General features: G+C 46.0%; 2 protein-coding genes across 5 annotated transcripts in view; one reads left to right on the forward strand and one right to left on the reverse strand.

The window, feature by feature from the left end:
- Positions 1–19,626, forward strand: part of LOC110504061 (neurofibromin) — a 118,714-nt gene that overhangs the window by 33,794 nt on the left and 65,294 nt on the right. For 3 of the 4 annotated variants that reach the window (XM_036962074.1, XM_036962075.1, XM_036962073.1), the window contains exons 29-34: positions 5,676–5,738; positions 9,317–9,475; positions 9,646–9,743; positions 10,018–10,164; positions 10,270–10,416; positions 10,538–10,648. In XM_036962074.1, the coding sequence (XP_036817969.1) occupies positions 5,676–5,738; positions 9,317–9,475; positions 9,646–9,743; positions 10,018–10,164; positions 10,270–10,416; positions 10,538–10,648 (725 nt within the window). The remainder of the gene's footprint in view (positions 1–5,675; positions 5,739–9,316; positions 9,476–9,645; positions 9,744–10,017; positions 10,165–10,269; positions 10,417–10,537; positions 10,649–19,626) is intronic. The other variant, XM_036962076.1, reaches the window with a different exon arrangement.
- Positions 11,251–17,449, reverse strand: omgb (oligodendrocyte myelin glycoprotein b). The gene is made up of 3 exons (XM_021582883.2): positions 16,949–17,449; positions 13,003–13,212; positions 11,251–12,692 (listed from the first exon to the last, which is right to left on the reverse strand). Exons 1-3 carry the CDS (start codon positions 16,960–16,962, stop codon positions 11,702–11,704), a joined length of 1,215 nt encoding a protein of 404 aa, XP_021438558.1. The 5' UTR covers positions 16,963–17,449; the 3' UTR covers positions 11,251–11,701.

The following is a 19,626-nucleotide window of genomic DNA, read 5'->3' on the forward strand; positions in this document are numbered from 1 at the left end:
CAACTTTCTTACTTTCCTCTGACTTTCCACTAACATTGCTGCTATCCATACAGTGGTTCCTCCTTTTAAAAATTCTGTGCTTACACCGTGAGACTTAGAGGTAACCAGCGTCACGGCGTCATTCATCCAGACCACCACAAGGGGGAGTTAGAGCACTCATTATGCATTTGGGTCCCAATGTTTTTATATGACCAATCATATTGAGTGGTTCCAAAGACGAATTTGACGCGAGCCACCCCGTCCCTGGTGACTTCCTTCAGCAAAGAAGGCTGACAAAACATTACGGTGGAAGCAAATCTAAGTAATTATACGTCATAACGAGTTAAGCAAAAAATGTACAATTGAGAGGAATATGTTAATGTAGAAAAAACCGATTGTGCATATTTTTTGGTCGAAGTTAATTTACGAAATTCGCTATTTAGCAAGTTTTTTTTCAGTCATATCCAATACCAGGTGTATCAAACTCCATTCTTTGAATGATGCTGTGTCTGTATGTATGTATGTATGTATTACAGTTATACACTTCAACAGTCTTTACCACTCCTGCTCCTGGGACATCAATGATTACACATTGTAACTATGCAATAGACTAGAAACATGATTTAAGTAAAGGCTGATTTGTAATTCATATATACAGGAAAAACAGCACGCTACACTTCCTATGCATATCTAACTCCCTTCATCTGCATTAATCTGAGGAGGTTCTCCCAGCCATGTGGACGACTTGAAAACAGGGCAGCAAAGTTTGTTTGTCACTAGAGCGGGTTCGAGCATAATACTATTTACCTGTGAGTTATCAGACCTTCATACAAACTTGCTATGCTAAATTCTTGACGCACAACCGAAGGTGCTGCCATATCCTGCCAGCACGCCCACAAGCGAGCCACTCAGGCGGAGAATGACGTGTGGAAGAGGGTGAGGAACGAGATGGGTGTAACAATCCAGGCTATTTGCTCTGAGACCGGCATAATAATGTAATGAAACAAACAGGAAGCAGGTTTCGAACCCTCAACATTCTCAAATCAAATTTTATTGGTCACATACACAACGCTAGATGTTAATGCGAGTGTAGCGAAATGCTTGTGCTTCTAGTTCCGACCATGCAGGAATAATTAACAAGTAATCTAACAATTTCACAACTACCTTATACACACAAGTGTAAAGGAATGATTAAGAATATGTACATAGAAATATATGGATGAACGATGGCCGTGCGGCATAGGCAAGATGAAGTAGATTGTATAGAGTATAGTATATACAAATGAGATGAGTAATGTAGGGTACGTAAACATTATATAAAGTGGCATTTTTAGAAGTGACTAGTGGAGGTCCACCAATTTTATGATTTTTCAACACCGATACCGATTATTGGAGGAGCAAAAAAAAAAAGCAGATACCGAATAATCGGCCAATTTAAAAAAATATATATTTTTAAAATGTTATTTTATTTATTTATTTGTAATAATGACAATTACAACAATACTGAATGAACACTTTTATTTTAACTTAATAAAATACATCAATCAAATCAATTTATTATTTATTTAATTTAGTTTAAATAATGCAAAAACAAAGTGTTGGAGAAGAAAGTAAAACTGCAATTTGTGCCATGTAACAAAGCTAACGTTTCAGTTCCTTGCTCAGAACATGAGAACATTTGAAAGCTGGTGGTTCCTTTTAACATGAGTCTTCAATATTCCCAGGTAAGAAGTTCTAGGTTGAGGTTATTATAGGAATTATAGGACTATTTCTCTCTCTATACCATTTGTATTTCATATACCTTTGACTATTGGATGTTCTTATAGGCACTTTAGTATTGCCAGTGTAACAGTATAGCTTCCATCCCCCTCCTGGGCTCGAATCAGGAGCTCCTGAACCAGGGCTCCTTGGCCCTCCTGGGCTCGAACCAGGAACACATCGATAACAGCCACCCTCGAAGCAGCGTTACCCATCGCTCCACAAAAGCCGCGGTCCTTGCAGAGCAAGGGGAACGACTACTCCAAGTCTCAGAGCGAGTGACGTTTGAAATGCTATTAGCGTGCACCCCGCTAGCTAGCTAGCCATTTCACAACGGTTACACCAGCCTAATCTCGGGAGTTGATAGGCTTGAAGTCATAAACAGCACAATGCTTGAAGCACAGCGAAGAGCTGCTGGCAAACGCACAAAAGTGCTGTTTGAATGAATGCTTACGAGCCTGCTGCTGCCTACCACCGCTCAGTCAGACTGCTATATCAAATCATGGACTTAATTATAACATAATAATCACAGAAATACGAGCCTTAGGTCATTAATATGGTCAAATCCGGAAACTATAATTTCAAAAATAAAACGTTTATTCTTTCAGTGAAATACGAAACCTTTCCATATTTTATCGAACGGGTGGCATCCATAAGTCTAAATATTCCTGTTACATTGCACAACCTCAATGTTATGTCATAATTACGTAAAATTCTGGCAAATAAGTTTGCAACGAGCCAGGCAGCCCAAACTGTTGCATATACCCTGACTCTGCGTGCAATGAACGCAAGAGAAGTGACACAATTTCACCTGGTTAATATTGCCTGCTAACCTTTCTTTTAGCTAAATATGCAGGTTTAAAAAATATGTACTTCTGTGTATTGATTTTAAGAAAGGCATTGATGTTTATGGTTAGGTACATTCGTGCAACGATTATGCTTTTTTCGCAAATGCGCTTTTGTTAAATCATCCCCCGTTTGGCGAAGTTGGCTGTCTTTGTTAGGAAGAAATAGTCTTCACAGTTCGCAACGAGCCAGGCGGCCCAAACTGCTGCATATACCCTGATTCTGTTGCACAGAACGCAAGAGAAGTGACGCAATTTCTCTAGTTAAATTAAATTCATGTTAGCAGGCAATATTAACTATATACTTGTGTATTGATTTTAAGAAAAAGGGTTGATGTTTATGGTTAGGTACACATTGGTGCAACGACAGTGCTTTTTTCGCAAATGCGCTTGTTAAATCCCCCGTTTGGCGAAGTAGGCTATGATTCAATGAAAAATTAACAGGCACCGCACCGATTATATGCAACGCAGGACAAGCTAGATAAACTAGTAATATCGTCAACCATGTGTAGTTAACCAGTGATTATGTTAAGATTGATTGTTTTTGATAAGTTACGTTTAATGCTAGCTAGCACCTTACCTTGGCTCCTTGCTGCACTCGCATAACAGGTTGTCAGCCTGCCACGCAGTCTCCTCCTGGAGTGCAATGTAATCGGCCATGATCGGGGTCCAAAAATGCCAATTACCGATTTGTTATGAAAACTTGAAATCGTCCCTAGTGACTAGTGATACATTTATTCCATCCAATTTTTAATTATTAAAGTGGCTTGAGTCAGTATGTTGGCAGCAGCCACTCAATGTTAGTGATGGCTGTTTAACAGTCTGATGGCCTTGAGATAGAAGCTGTTTTTCAGTCTCTCGGTCCCAGCTTTGATGCACCTCTATTGACCTCGCCTTCTGGATGATAGCGGGGTGAACAGGCAGTGGCTCGGGTGGTTGTCGTCCTTGATGATCTTTATGGCCTTCCTGTGACATTGGGTGGTGTAGGTGTCCTGGAGGGCAGGTAGTTTGCCCCCGGTGATGCGTGTGCAGACCTCACTACCCTCTGGAGAGCCTTACGGTTGTGGACGGAGCAGTCGCCTGCCAGGCTGTGATACATTCTGACAGGATGCTCTCGATTGTGCATTTATAAAAGTTTGTGAGGGTTTCAGGTGACCAGCCAAGTTTCCTCAGCCTCCCGAGGTTGAAAAGGCGCTGCTGCGCCTTCTCCACCACGCTGTCTGTGTGGGTGGACCATTTCAGTTTGTCAGTGATGTGTACGCTGAGGAACTTCCACCTCTCCACTGCTGTCCAGTCGATGTGGATAGGGGGGTGTTCCCTCTGCTGTTTCCTGAAGTCCCCGATCGTCTCCTTTGTTTTGTTGACATTGAGTGTGAGGTTATTTTCCTGACACCACACGCCGAGGGCCCTCACCTCCCTGTAGGCAGTCTCGTCGTTGTTTGTAATCAAGCCTACCACTGTAGTGTTGTCTGCAAACTTGATGATTGAGTTGGAAGCGTGCATGGCCACGCAGTCATGGGTGAACAGGGAGTACAGGAAAGGGCTGAGAACACACCCTTGTGGCGCCCCAGTGCTGAGGATCAGCGGAGTGGAGATGTTGTTACCTACCCTCACCACCTGGGGGCGGCCTGTCAGGAAGTCCATGACCCCGTTGCACAGGGCCAGGTCAAGACCCAGGGCCTCGAGCTTAATGACTAGTTTGGAGGGTACTATGGTGTTGAATGCTGAGCTGTAATCGATGACCAGCATTCTTACATAGGTATTCCTCTTGTCCAGATGGGTTAGGGCAGTGTGATGGCGATTGCATTGTCTGTGGACCTATTGGGGTGGTAAACAAATTGGAGTGGGTCTAGGGTGTCAGGTAGGGTGGAGGTGATATGATCCTTGACTAGTTTCTCAAAGCACTTCTGATGACGGAAGTGAGTGATAGTCGTTTAGCTCAGTTACCTTCGCTTTCTTGGGAACAGGAACAATGATGGCCCTCTTGAAGCATGTGGTAACAGCAGACTGGGATAAGGATTGATTGAATATGTCCGTAAACACACCAGCCAGCTGGTCTGCGCATGCTCTGAGGACGCGGCTAGGGATGCTGTCTGGGCCGGCAGCGTTGAGAGGGTTAAGAACAAATTCTTATTAACAAGGACAGCCTACTTCTTCCTCCCTGTCTCTCGCGTGCCCGCATTCTTTCTTTTCTTTTCTTCTTTATTAATCAATCCCATGTACTATGTTATTACAAAAGGTTTTAAATTCTCTAGTAGTGCCAATATGGGAGACAATCAAATGCTTCTCAAAGGTGCCCTCTGGTGGTCAAAATAGCACTAACGTGCATTAATGTAAAATATGGCTGACAATTAATTAACGTGCCATAGAATGCTGCAGCAGCCCGCAAGTATGATGCAACTTTTAAAGGAGGAACCACTGTACTCTGCCCTCTCCTACATGTTCTCTCTTCATGTACTGTGACAGAACAGAATAAAGTCTGTACCTTCAATGGTGGTAGTTTGAAAAGGGGGAACATATAAAGTTGAATTACCTGGCTACAGCAACATCAAGACACCACAAAGCAGCTAGCGTGTTCCTGCTCACAGTCACCCAACCTCTTACACACACACACAGACTTCCGTCTCTATTAAGCCTAACTTTTCCATGAAAGAACACCTCTGTATGGACACACGCTACCCCAGCCTATTTCCTTTCCATCTGCATGTCTGATGAGCCGACACCGCTGCCCTACTGCTCTCTGATTCCACAAAGATGGAATTTCTCCCTACACTGACTTAAAGTAACACATCAGCTGTTTTGATATCTCAATGAGATGAACACAGGGTGCTTTGGAACCACTAATGTTATTTTGTGGCACACAAAACCGAAATCTCACAGAAAGTGAAGTTTATACATATCGATCTCCATTTGCTCGATACTCTCCCATACTACTACCATAGTGCTCAAATCTGCCTGTAAAAAAACCTGCACAGACACATGCTATGCTGTTCAATAGTAGGGCTGTGCCGGCAGATGCTCTTGTGTAGCGTGTTTGTGTGGTGTGTGTGTGGCCGGTGCTGTGACCTGTTTGTGCTCATCTCTGTTCTGTAGGCTACTTGCCACTCTCTACTGACTAAAGCCACAGTTAAAGACAGAAAGGAAAACAAAAAAGCAGTAAGTTCAGAGAACTTTTTCCTCAGCCACTTTATTTTCAAAAGCAAAAATAAGTTTTTGTTGCATTTTTAAAAATTTGATTTATTTTTATGGTTTGATTTAGTGCTTAATTTGTTCATCTTGAAACGGTTTTCACATTCAAGTCTGTGTTCAGCCTTCTCTTAAAATCCTTGTACTAATACAGGTGCCAACTTAGTTGCTTCCATTTCCTATTAACCATGCCAAGAAACCAGTGCATTCCGTTACAGCAGGGGTGTCAAACTTTATCCATGGCGGGCCTAGTGTCTGCGGCTTTTAGTTTTTTCCTTTCAATTCGGACCTAAACAACAAGGTGAGGGGAGTTGTGTACTAATCAGTTTTTAATGGTTGATTAAGTACAAGGGAGGATCGTAAACCCGCAGACATTCGGCCCTCGGTGGAGTGAGTTTGACGCCAGCATTCTCTTTTCTTTCTCCCCTTTCCTTGATTTCTTTTTCTTTCTTTCCTTTCTCTTTCTTTCTTTCATCAATGTAGTGCAAAAAAATGAAAAACAAGTTTAAACATTACGAGCTATAGGTACTTTAAATATATATATATATATATATATATATATATGTATATATATTTACCCTGTTTTCGCCCCAATTTTGTGGTATTGCTAGTTTGCCATTGGTAGTTAGTCTTGTCTCATCGCTGAAACTCCCGTACGGACTCAGGAGAGGCGAAGGTCTCAAGCCGTGCGTCCTCTGAAACCCAACCAAGCCGCACTGCTTCTTGACACAATACCCGCTTAACCTGGAAGCCAGCCACACCAATGTGTCGGAGGAAACACGGTATACCTGGCGACCGCGTCAGCGTGCATGCGCCCTGCCCGCCATAAGAGTCGCTAAAGCGCGATGGGACAAGGACATCCCTGCCGGCCAAAACCTCCCCTAACTCGGATGATGCTGGGCCAATTGTGCCCCGCCTCATGGGTCTCCCAGTCGGCTGTGACAGCCTAGACTCGACCCAGGATCTCTAGTGGCACAGCTAGCACTGCGATGCAGCCCTATTTGGAGTTAAATACTTTGTGATTAGGGTCGCAGCACATCTGCAAGCACAGCACCAAAGACTGGGCAAATATTATTTATCTGTTTTATTTTAATGTGTTAAAGTGCTGTATACAGCATCCTATGTATAAAAGTTGTCAATAGGCCTAAGTTCCCAAATTTAAGAGGATTCTCGTGGTATTTGCAGAAATCCATTCAGGTGTATTTTGTGGCTTTTGGCAAATGCGCGCTAATGATCCAAAGTTGCGCTATTGCTACTGTTTGAAAACGCAGTCCAGTTCAAAGTTAATGATCGCAGGCCTATGTGGCAAATGGCTTAGCTCTGATTTGGTTATGACGCACTGATCTGCCTAGATGCCAGTCCTGGACAAGACAGATATACATTTGGTTTTATTTACTGCAGTGTCTATTAATTGTTCAAAGGCACGGCCGCTTTCCCGCTCAATATTGCTATAGAATTTTCCCAAACGCCTTACTATACATCATTCCTTAACATTCTATGAATTTATGAAACCATGAAAATGACCATATCTAAGTGCTCCTGGGTGTGTAAATGAACAGATATGAGTAAGATTTGATGTTACTAAAACACTGTCAGTTCCACTAAAAGCAAGCTCTTGTCCTCTGCTGCTGGCATTTAGTTTGTTTTTCAAAGGCTTCATTTTCCTCTAAGCTTTAATTCAAATGTTCTTGTCATAGTTACGGAAATCCAGAGAGAAGGATATGAATAAAAATAATAATTCTCTTGTTATGTCGAGATCACAACTTATCTATCTCATGATCACTACATAACAAAAGTTGTTGTAACCCCTTTTCTTAGGTTACAGCCTTACACACAATAACCCATAATGACAAAGCAAAAACAGGTTTCTAGAACATTTTGGAAATATCACATATACATAAGTATTTAGACCCTTTACTTTGTTGTAGCACCTTTGGCAGTGATTACAGCCTTGAGTATTCTTGGGTATGACGCTACAAGCTTGGCGCACCTGTATTTGGGGAGTTTCTCCCATTCTTCTCTGCAGATCCTTTCAAGCTCTGTCAGGTTGGATGTGCAGTGAGGCTGCACAGCAATTTTCAGGTCTCTCCAGAGACGTTTGATTGGGTTCAAGTCCGTGCTTTGGCTGGGCCACTCAAGGACATTCAGAGACTTGTATTGAAGCCACTCCTTTGTTGTCTTGGCTGTGTGCTTAGGGTCATTGTCCTTTTGGAAAGTGAACCTTCACCCCAGTCTGAGGTCCTGAGCGCACTGGAGCAGGTTTTCATCAAGGAGCTCTCTGTAGTTTGCACCGTACATCTTTCCCTTGATCCTGACTAGTCTCCCAGTCCCTGCCGCTGAAAAACATCCCCGCAGCATACTTCACCGTAGGGATGGTGCCAGGTTTCCTCCAGATGTGAGACTTGGCATTCAGGCCAAATAGGTCAATCATGGTTTCATCAGACCAGAGAATCTTGTTTCTCATGGTCTGAGAGTCCTTTAGGTGCCTTTTGGCAAATTCCAAGCTGCTGTCATGTATCTTTTTACTGAGGAGTGGGAGTGGCTGAGGAGTGGCCACTGAGGAGTGGCTTCCATCTGGCCACTCTACCATGAAGGCCTGATTGGTGGAGTGCTGCAGAGATGGTTGTCCTTCTAGAAGGTTCTCCCATCTCCACAGAGGAACAGAGGAGTGGTCATCAGGTTCTTGGTCACCTCTTTTCCCCCAATTGCTCAGTTTGGCTGGGCGGCCAGCTTTAGTAAGAGTCTTGGTGGTTCCAAATGTCTTCCATTTAAGAATGATGGAGACCACTGTGTTCTTGGAGACCTTCAATGCAGCAGAAATGTTTTTGTACCCTTCCCCAGATCTGTGCCTCGACACAATCCTGTCTCTGAGCTCTACGGACAATTCCTTCGACCTCATGGCCTGGTTTTTGCTCTGACATGCACTGTCAGCTGTGGGACCTTATATAGAATGCTTATATAGACAGGTGTGTGCCTTTCTAAATCATGTCCAATCAATTGAATTTACCACAGGTGGACTCCAAGTTGTATTAAACATCTCAAGGATGATTCATGGAAACAGGATGCACCTGAGCTCAATTTCGAGTCTCAAAGCAAAGGGTCTGAATACTTATGTAAATAATATTTTTTAAATATATATATTCGCTTTGTCATTCAGGGGGATTGTGTGTAAATTGAGGAACATTTGTAATTTAATCCATTTTAGAATAAGGCTGTACCAAAATACGGAAAAAGTCAAGGGGTCTGAATACTTTCCAAATGCACTGTCTGTCTTCTCTGGACTTCCGTACTTAGCTCCCTCCCTCCCTCCCTCCCTCCCTCCCTCCCTCCCTCCCTCCCTCCTGCATTTTGACTCTTCTTTTATTTCTCTCTTGCTTTTTTCTTTCTCTCGCGTTCTGTGGTTGGCTTTGAGAAGGGTGGTGTGAGATCTTCTCAGTCATGTCGTACAAGCATCTAACTTTTCTTATTTTGTCTTCTCCCCACTTTGTTCCCACCTCTCCTGCTCTCCTCCCTCCCCATTGTTCTCCATCACCCTCCTCTTCCACTAGGTGGTGAGCCAGCGTTTCCCCCAGGACAGTATTGGGGCGGTGGGCAGTGCCATGTTCCTGCGCTTCATCAACCCTGCCATCGTGTCGCCCTACGAGGCAGGCATCCTGGATGAGAAGCCCCCACCCAGGATAGAGAGAGGACTAAAGCTCATGTCCAAGGTATGGGTTGGGAGCTTCCATCTTACTAAAATAAGCACCTCTTGAAAACGACAGTAGTGGCTTTGACCCGAAAGAGTTTGATAAAGTAATTGTAAAAAATACATTTGATTTATGACCTTTTATTTGAGTTAATTTGCGCTCTTTTTTTGTGTTTTTGTCTCTGTCTTCAGATCCTCCAGAGCATTGCCAACCATGTGTTGTTTACCAAAGAGGAGCACATGAGGCCTTTTAACGACTTTGTGAAAAGCAACTTTGATGCAGCCAGGCGGTAAGCTAGGTTGAAGATGACAAAAAACTCTTTGCAACAATGGGACCAGCTATGCTACTTTGCATCGGTGCTGGTCCCAGATTTGTGACGACATCTTAACCTGTATATTTTCTGACATGGACGGTAAGTCAGAAGAATTCCGAGTCCCGACTTTGTTGTGAAGCTGAGAATTACATACCTAGACTCGTTTTCTAAAATGTTAAAGATTTTTGTAATCGATTTCCAGTTCTGTAGTTGACCATTCTCTGTGTGAGCCATCTGTATTGTCCTGTAGGTTCTTCTTGGACATAGCATCTGACTCTCCTCCAAGTGACTCAGTCAACCACAGCCTGTCCTTCATCAGTGATGGCAACGTTCTGGCCCTCCACAGGCTGCTGTGGAACAACCAGGAGAGGATCGGACAGTACCTCTCTAGCAACAGGTCAGTAACATGATGAGTCACCAGTCATCATGTTATTATGTGCACTACCAGTATAGCCCTCTTTGTCTGACAGCGGTCTCTCTCTCCCCTCTTTCCATTCTATAGGGACCACAAGGCAGTGGGCAGGCGGCCGTTTGACAAGATGGCCACCCTCCTGGCCTACCTGGGGCCACCCGAGCACAAACCTGTGGCCGACACACACTGGTCCAGCCTCAACCTCACCAGCTCCAAGTTTGAAGAGTTTATGACCAGGTAACTGTTCTCCTACTGTAGAGTTAGTGTGTAAAATGTTCAAAGACACTCCGGATGCTAGCAGTTAGTGAGTGTAGTTGATTCAGAAGCATTCTATTTTCCGTTTGTCCCTGATTTCCAGGCACCAGGTCCATGAAAAAGATGAATTCAAAGCCCTGAAGACCCTCAACGTCTTCTACCAGGCTGGCACCTCCAAGAATGGCAACCCACTCTTCTACTACATTGCTCGCAGGTAAGACCAATCCAAGGAGTGTATGTTGGCGTCTACGTATATTATTGTTATTATAAACCAGCTTGATAAACAAACTTTATCAACACAAGTTGATACTCGTCTAGATTGGGCCTTACGTTGGTAGGGAGAGGGATTGTGTCCTCCTAAATTTGTACCACTGCTGACTTCCAAGCTGTAAGGGAAAAGACCCAGGAAGGTCCATTCACTCATTACAGCAGGCTTTATGGGGCTATGTATCATAGCCTCTTAGTTCCAACTCAGCTGAAGAGGAGGGCTACCCTATGCCTCCTCCCCAGGCTGCTGCCCACTGTTCTGGGGGAGTCAGGATGTCTGGTGAACCAGATTTAGAGCTACCCTTTACCTCTGTCTTTGTGTGTGGTAGGGAGTATAGTGGGGGGAAGTCTGCACCTTACAATAGTGGAAAGAGGGTCACTTTCTTACCAAATGGTCAATGATGTGTGAGGATTTCAATGCCCAGAGGAGAATAGTTTGGTTTCATTTTGTTTTAACTTTCAGTTATTTTTAGGAGCTTATAAAGAGTCAAGGTGTTTGTGTGCATGTTAGGGTTTTAAGTACTTCTAGACATCCCCCTAACCAAGCTGATGCCAAGGTGTAAAGATGAGGTATCTCACATCATACTCTGACTCATCCAAACCACACGTACAGTAAATGCATTCTAAATGTTCTGTTTCTGTGTTTATATCATAGAAAGCATAAAACGCAGCAGCGTTTGTCAACAGAACACACAAGCAGTATAGACTACATGGAGTAGAGCATTCATGTTTCCACGCCGATAGTATTATTAGTCATGTATGTGTATACATTTGCCCTATATATTATTTGTATGTGCGTTTGAAAGATATAGTCATACAGCACAACTACACTCACAAATTGTTGGAAGATGAGCGAGAATACACAATTATATTCATATTTTTTTTAGGCAGTAACAGTCGAACGTTCTTGAAAATGAAAACAAAACTCCCTTTAACATTCTGGGTCAAATGTACATAGGGTTTGCCCTCTCAATTCCATCAAGACTTGGCTCTAGTCTCTTTAGGAGGCTTTGAAGGCAGTCACTGTGACTAAAAGGTTCAAGGCGACAGCAGAACACACAATCTGTGTGTGTAGACCGTGGCCTCTGCTCCGCGTGCTTCCTGTGTTGGGCTTCTTGGTGGCAGAGTGCGGACGCCCCGTTGTGCTTGTGCGTGTGGAGAGGCCATGCGAGTGGGTGGAGGTGAACACGAACAGTGTCTGATCCCCCGAGCCGTTGGCCACCCCCCTGTCTCCATGCATCCCAGGCTCCAATAACGCAGACTTAACCAGGTACCCAGAAGTGGCGACTGCAGCCCTAGCCGGTGGGAGGCCTCCACGGCCCAGCTCTCTGGCATCAGCCCCCAGCGGAGGCTCTGTGTAGGATGCAAAGTGCCACTCCCCTCCTGGAGTTGCCAGATGGGCTTGCCCACAGGTTGGCCTAGTGTAGCAGGGGCAGCCCAACACGGCAGCGCGGGTATGTTCGGCCCAGAGCAAGAGCCTTGTGATATTCTCCTCCTCCTCACAAGCCCAAGGGTTATCCCCAAGCGTCAACAACTCGAGCCCCTCCAACCGGTCAAACACCCCCTCCGGCACCCAGGAGAAGCGATTAGCGTGCAGGTAGAACCTCTTCAGCCTGGGCAGTCGGTCCAACGACCCCAGGAGGATCTGAACCAGGTAGTTGTGGGACAAATCCACCATCTCCAGATTATGAGGCATGTTGGTGGGCACCGTCCAGAACCGGTTGTGACTCAGGTTGAGGGCGTGTAGGCTGGGCAGGGTGTTGTTGATGAAGACCACTCTCTCCAGCTCGTTGGCTGACAGGTCCAGAACCCGCAGGTTCCAGTGGTAGGCCGTGTCGTTCTTGTCCAGGGCTCGGAGCTGGTTGCCGGCGGCCCGGATGTCCCACAGGGCCCTGGGCAGGCCAGAGGGGAAGCGACCCAGGAGATTATAGGACAGGTCCAGGGTACGCAGGTGGGCGTAGTGGCTGAGCTGGCCCTCCAGACCACGAAGGCTGTCGGGAGAGAGGGGGAGAGGTCAGATGTTAGAATCACAACCATTTGACACAACAGGGGATAAATAAAAGATGCCTGTGGAATTGTTAGTTTAAATCAAACCACATACTGACCAAACATGAATTGCGAGAGTTTCTTCAACTGAATATGCAAGAAAGACTGAATGTAATTATTAGGATCCCCTCCCTGCTGATTCTGTCTGGCTATTAGTCATGTTGCTGCTCAATCTCAGAACCCAGACGTTTAGAGGTAGGATCCAACCTGATGAGAAGGAAGATGATAAAGATAAGGAAGAAGTTGTAATCCTACCTGTTTTGTGAGAGGTTGAGGAAGCGAATGTTGTGCTGCAGGCCTGGGGGCAGCTGTGAGAGGTGCCGTGAGGAGCAGTCCACCACACGGTGGCCCCGGCTGCAGGAGCACACGGCGGGGCAGATGGACAGGACCAGCCCGCCCAGCACCCCCGACAGGAGCAGCAGGAGGAGGCAGGCTAGCGGGGTGCGGTAGAGCATGATGAAGGCTCTGAGAAAGGGAGAGACCCAGTGAGAGGAGACACTGGACTGTACCCAAGGACATAGATCTTCAACACTTCTTTGCTCCCACGATTTATATCGACTCACAAATGGAAGGGCACCGTTTTGATCCTGTATGCTGCCCTACCAAGCAAAAAGGTAACTGCTCATAGTGTGGAACTGAGAAAAATAGCTTTTATTTACCTTGGTTTCACAGTAACTTTATGCAGTTACTGCTAACATGAGCCCCATTTTCTCCAAAACACAATAGAGGCAGGATACTTGTCCACATGATTAAGCATGTATTTAATGTAGGAAAAATGATTAACTTATTTTCGACCAAATTAGCAATTACTTCCTTTTTGCTTGGTAGGGCAGTATGGATCTTCGTCAAAACCATCACTCATTCACACACATCTGCAGAATAATAATACTAACATTTAAATTAGCTACCAACATCATTAGCATTTAAATATTGATTAGCAATAGCTCACTTAAATCCAATCCTTGCTAGCTTTTCCAAGCTGCAATTACCAGGAGCTTAAAGGGATATATCGGGATTTTGGCGTTGAGGCCCTTTATCTACTTCCCTAGAGTCTAGGGCTTACATAATTTAGTCGATTGTATGGTCGATAGGCTGTTGGTCGACCAAGTTTTTTTTTTATTCGAGCAGTGGCAAATATATTTAAAATTATGGCACGCATATTTTAAAAAATAAATAATAAAAATAATAATAATGAATACACACGAGACAACTATCTGATTCACGCCTGTCTCAGTGGACCAATCCATTGTGGAGGCCTGTCTCAGTGGACCAATCCATTGCTGAGGACATGGGGATGGCACACCAGTATCACCAGTAGTACATTTACCGTTAATTTTGAATCTACAATGTTTGTTTGGATACAATCATTTCTGTTAATGCATTCAATATATTACTATTACAGTCTTACCGTTGTATTGTAGGATTGGACATGTTGTTTGTTACAGTCTTACCGTTGTATTGTAGGATTGGACATGTTGTTTGTTACAGTCTTACCGTTGTATTGTAGGATTGGACATGTTGTTTGTTACAGTCTTACCGTTGTATTGTAGGATTGGACATGTTGTTTGTTACAGTCTTACCGTTGTATTGTAGGATTGGACATGTTGTTTGTTACAGTCTTACCGTTGTATTGTAGGATTGGACATGTTGTTTGTTACAGTCTTACCGTTGTATTGTAGGATTGAACATGTTGTTTGTTACAGTCTTACCGTTGTATTGTAGGATTGGACATGTTGTTTGTTACAGTCTTACCGTTGTATTGTAGGATTGGACATGTTGTTTGCAGAGCGCACAGTCTAGGCTACAAGTTTGTGTTTATTTCATTTATGAGTTGTCAATTTATTCATTGTCTTTTGTTTGGAGTGCTTCTGTCAATGTTGAGTAAGGACATGCATAGAAGTATGCCTAGGCTACCTGGCCTGAACGCAGATGTATGTAGGTTAAGTGTGCCCGTTTTGGGGATCTGATACTATTTCTGATTGTCTTAACTCACCAATACTGTGTAGCTTCTCAAAGTCATTTTTTCTTCACCTCAAACAGCAAGTAAACAAAGTCTGTTTTTACATCCCATTGAGAATGACAATAGTTCCTCAATGTAGCCTATTTGAAAAATCTTTCCAGCTCTCTCTCTTTCTATAACCACTCGCGTGAAAGGGGAAAGAAATGTCATGCTCTATCCGGTGGAAACCTGATTGCTTCTTATCTGTTGCACAAATACAAAAGGCTATTAATAGTTGATTCAATGTTTCAAGTTCCTTGCAAACAGGCCATGCATAGCCAATGTGATTTATAGGATATTTATTCTTATCGGGATATTTTCTACCTGCAGGCTTCAATGTGATGTCTTTTATGTAGCTTATTTTTACATATTGGCAATGGCAATAGAAGTTACTTTTAGATTTGTATCATTTTCATTTAGATAGTATTTTGATTAACTACATGAAATTGATTTTGAGATGACGAATTTATTATAAATGAAATGAAACTGTTCCGTGAAAATGTGCATGTGAAAACTGGCATGCAGATCAGTAGAAATGGTAAGGTAACTTAGCACTTCAAATGGAAAAGGTTGTCGACCACTGGTGTAGCCTGGCAACTGATGGAGCATAACCCCAGAATCTGCTAAGGCCAGCAGCAGTGGCAGGAGGGTCGGGAACAGGCTTTTGTTGTCCGGTTAGGCTCTATTGATCTCTGGCTCCCTCTTGTAATTTGTGTCTTAATTTTAAATCGCAGTGCTTAAAGCATCAGACAAGCTCAGTAGCCTACATATAGTTTAATTTATTCAAACATAGCGTGTGTCTATATACGGAAAAATACACGTTTTAAAATTACGTCCAATCGATTGGTCAACCAAGATTTTTTTTTGTTGTTGTTGTCGGGGACAGCCCTACTAAAGTCAATTGAACTAGTGGATACCATGTGTATGTCTCTGTGTCCAGTATGAAGGAAGTTAGAGGTAGTTTTGAGAGCCAATGTTGTCTAGCAATAGCGTGAAGACTGGAGGTCTATGGGTATCTGCCAGCATGCTAGTTTTCAAACATAGATTGCTAGACAACGGTAGTTGGTGGAGTTTTAGCTACGTTATCACCCTTATTCATAACCTGCCTAGTTTCCCCCCAGTGGAATCTCTGTAGAATTGATTTAATACCTTGTCTGGAGCTGCTGCTGTTTTGAGATAGCCTTTGATGCATAGCAACAGCCTCCCAGATGGGAGCGAGGCAGTATTAAACACCTGGACACAGTAGTAAAACACTCCACACTGGTTCTGCTGCCCACAGAACAATCCAGCCTGTTAGAAAGTCAGGACTGGGAACCAGCTGGGTAGATTGGACCTTACTTAAACCAGAGCCCTCTCCCTTCCCATACCCCTCTCCTCCCTATCGTTCCCATTCAAATCATTAACACCCCTCTGACATTTATAACAGTATATCATTGTATCGCCAGGCTATATGCTAACTGTCCTCGTTGAGGGTCAGACTGATATATCTAATAGCTTTGATGCAGTTTACAAGGGCCCCAGTCAGTCTGTGTGCTGTTAAGCTTGATGCCTTGCCAGCGGGTAGGAGCTCGGAAATACTGCAGTAAGAGCCGGCTGAATTCATTTAGGGCGGCACACACACACACACACACTCTTGATCCCATACGCACGCACACAAACAGTTGTGTTGTGTCCTGTCATCTCTGGCACAAATTACTGGTTATCTGGTGTGTGTGTGTGTGTGTGTGTGTGTGTGTGTGTGTGTGTGTGTGTGTGTGTGTGTGTGTGTGTGTGTGTGTGTGTGTGTGTGTGTGTGTGTGTGTGTGTGTGTGTGTGTGTGTGTGTGTGTGTGTGTGTTACGAAGAGCTTGCCAAACACATGTGTCGCAGGTTAATAGCATCACATAAGAAGCTGAGCTCTCTCTAGAAACTTGTTCAGGTCATGGCATACTGCAAGTTAGTCTGAGGTTGCATTTAACCTGTATAACAATAGTTGCAATAGTAACATACCAAATTGAGAGAGAGAAGCATATAGTAAGTCTCTAATGAGAAGCAGTAGACTGCCATCGACAAATCACCCTGCTGCAGTCCACTGAGCTAATGTGGTACAGAATCAAATACATCACTGCTCTGTGAAGCACTGTGTGTCCTGTCATGTGTGCATGTCTTAGCATGTACACCCGTCTCTCCTAACGTTTTTCTCTCCATGCCATTAGTCACTCACCTTATCCTCTCCATTGCTTCAGTCCGTCATCTCGCTCTTTTCTTCCTCCTTCCCTCGGCCAGCCCTCTCACTCGCTCCCCCCTGTTTTTTTTCTGAGCAGCGGAGTGGACAGAGTGATTGTCAAGTCAAATCTGGGGGGTGTTAGTTGTCAATATTCTTGCATCCTTTCTATTTCTACTCTGTTTTTGCGCTGGCTCTCTTTTGGGGTCTTTTTTAATTTCTTTCAATATCTTCCTCACTTGTACACTTGCTTTCTATTTTCCCCCTTGCTTTTCTTCCTTCTCTGGTGAAGGTGGACCTCTCTTCCCTCTATCTCCCCCCTCTTACACTCGCGCTCTCTCTCTCTAGTGCTGTGTTGGCACTGGTCAGTGGTGGGCAGGCTCTCTCGTTCTGTCTCAATACCCTCTTCTTGGTTATGGCGTCCTCCTGGCATGCCAGAGCAGGGTGCCCTCGATAGCGCCAGTCAGTCTCCACCGCTCCTCTGCAGGATCTTGATGCAGCACTGTGCTCAAGGAAAGAGCAGTCTGAAAGGGAGAGAGAGGATGAAGAACAAGTGAGGGAGGGGGAGAGGAATGGAGGATTGCAGCACAGTGCCGGCCCCCTCTGCTGCTAATGAGGCAGGGAGGGGGAGAGGAGTGGAGGATTGCTGCACAGTGCCGGTCCCCTCTGCTGCTAATGAGGCGGGGAGAGGAATGGAGGATTGCAGCACAGTGCCGGCCCCCTCTGCTGCTAATGAGGCAGGGAGGGGGAGAGGAGTGGAGGATTGCAGCACAGTGCCGGTCCCCTCTGCTGCTAATGAGGCAAGGGGGGGAGAGGAATGGAGGATTGCAGCACAGTGCCGGCCCCCTCTGCTGCTAATGAGGCAGGGAGAGGAATGGAGGATTGCTGCACAGTGCCGGCCCCCTCTGCTGCTAATGAGGCAGGGAGAGGAATGGAGGATTGCAACACAGTGCCGGCCCCCTCTGCTGCTAATGAGGCAGGGAGAGGAATGGAGGATTGCTGCACAGTGCCGGCCCCCTCTGCTGCTAATGAGGCGGGGAGGGGGAGAGGAATGGAGGATTGCTGCACAGTGCCGGCCCCCTCTGCTGCTAATGAGGCGGGGAGGGGGAGAGGAATGGAGGATTGCTGCACAGTGCCGGCCCCCTCTGCTGCTTTTTATTTTTATTTATTTTACCTTTATTTAACCAGGCAAGTCAGTTAAGAACAAATTCTTATTTTCAATGACGGCCTGGGAACAGTGGGTTAACTGCCTGTTCAGGGGCAGAACGACAGATTTGTACCTTGTCAGCCCCCTCTGCTGCTAATGAGGCAGGGAGAGGGAGAGGAATGGAGGATTGCTGCACAGTGCCGGCCCCCTCTGCTGCTAATGAGGCGGGGAGGGGGAGAGGAATGGAGGATTGCTGCACAGTGCCGTCCCCCTCTGCTGCTAATGAGGCGGGGAGGGGGAGAGGAATGGAGGATTGCTGCACAGTGCCGGCCCCCTCTGCTGCTAATGAGGCAGGGAGAGGAATGGAGGATTGCAACACAGTGCCGGCCCCCTCTGCTGCTAATGAGGCAGGGAGAGGAATGGAGGATTGCTGCACAGTGCCGGCCCCCTCTGCTGCTAATGAGGCAGGGAGAGGAATGGAGGATTGCAACACAGTGCCGGCCCCCTCTGCTGCTAATGAGGCAGGGAGAGGAATGGAGGATTGCTGCACAGTGCCGGCCCCCTCTGCTGCTAATGAGGCAGGGAGAGGAATGGAGGATTGCAACACAGTGCCGGCCCCCTCTGCTGCTAATGAGGCGGGGAGGGGGAGAGGGATGGAGGATTGCAGCACAGTGCCGGCCCCCTCTGCTGCTAATGAGGCGGGGAGGGGGAGAGGAATGGAGGATTGCAGCACAGTGCCGGCCCCCTCTGCTGCTAATGAGGCAGGGAGAGGAATGGAGGATTGCTGCACAGTGCCGGCCCCCTCTGCTGCTAATGAGGCAGGGAGAGGAATGGAGGATTGCTGCACAGTGCCGGCCCCCTCTGCTGCTAATGAGGCGGGGAGAGGAATGGAGGATTGCTGCACAGTGCCGGCCCCCTCTGCTGCTAATGAGGCGGGGAGGGGGAGAGGAATGGAGGATTGCTGCACAGTGCCGGCCCCCTCTGCTGCTAATGAGGCAGGGAGAGGAATGGAGGATTGCAGCACAGTGCCGGCCCCCTCTGCTGCTAATGAGGCAGGGAGAGGAATGGAGGATTGCTGCACAGTGCCGGCCCCCTCTGCTGCTAATGAGGCAGGGAGAGGAATGGAGGATTGCAGCACAGTGCCGGCCCCCTCTGCTGCTAATGAGGCAGGGAGAGGAATGGAGGATTGCAGCACAGTGCCGGCCCCCTCTGCTGCTAATGAGGCAGGGAGAGGAATGGAGGATTGCTGCACAGTGCCGGCCCCCTCTGCTGCTAATGAGGCGGGGAGGGGGAGAGGAATGGAGGATTGCTGCACAGTGCCGGCCCCCTCTGCTGCTAATGAGGCAGGGAGAGGAATGGAGGATTGCAGCACAGTGCCGGCCCCCTCTGCTGCTAATGAGGCGGGGAGGGGGAGAGGAATGGAGGATTGCTGCACAGTGCCGGCCCCCTCTGCTGCTAATGAGGCAGGGAGAGGAATGGAGGATTGCAACACAGTGCCGGCCCCCTCTGCTGCTAATGAGGCAGGGAGAGG

Source organism: Oncorhynchus mykiss, chromosome 24 (genome assembly GCF_013265735.2).
Source record: "Oncorhynchus mykiss isolate Arlee chromosome 24, USDA_OmykA_1.1, whole genome shotgun sequence".
NCBI lineage: Eukaryota > Metazoa > Chordata > Actinopteri > Salmoniformes > Salmonidae > Oncorhynchus > Oncorhynchus mykiss.

Excerpts from the sequence above, each read along its gene's own strand:
- omgb (XM_021582883.2), bottom strand. Across the intron at positions 12,693-13,002 it reads CTCAACCTCTCACAAAACAG|CCTTCGTGGTCTGGAGGGCC; the intron begins GTAGGATTACAA and ends CTCTCCCGACAG.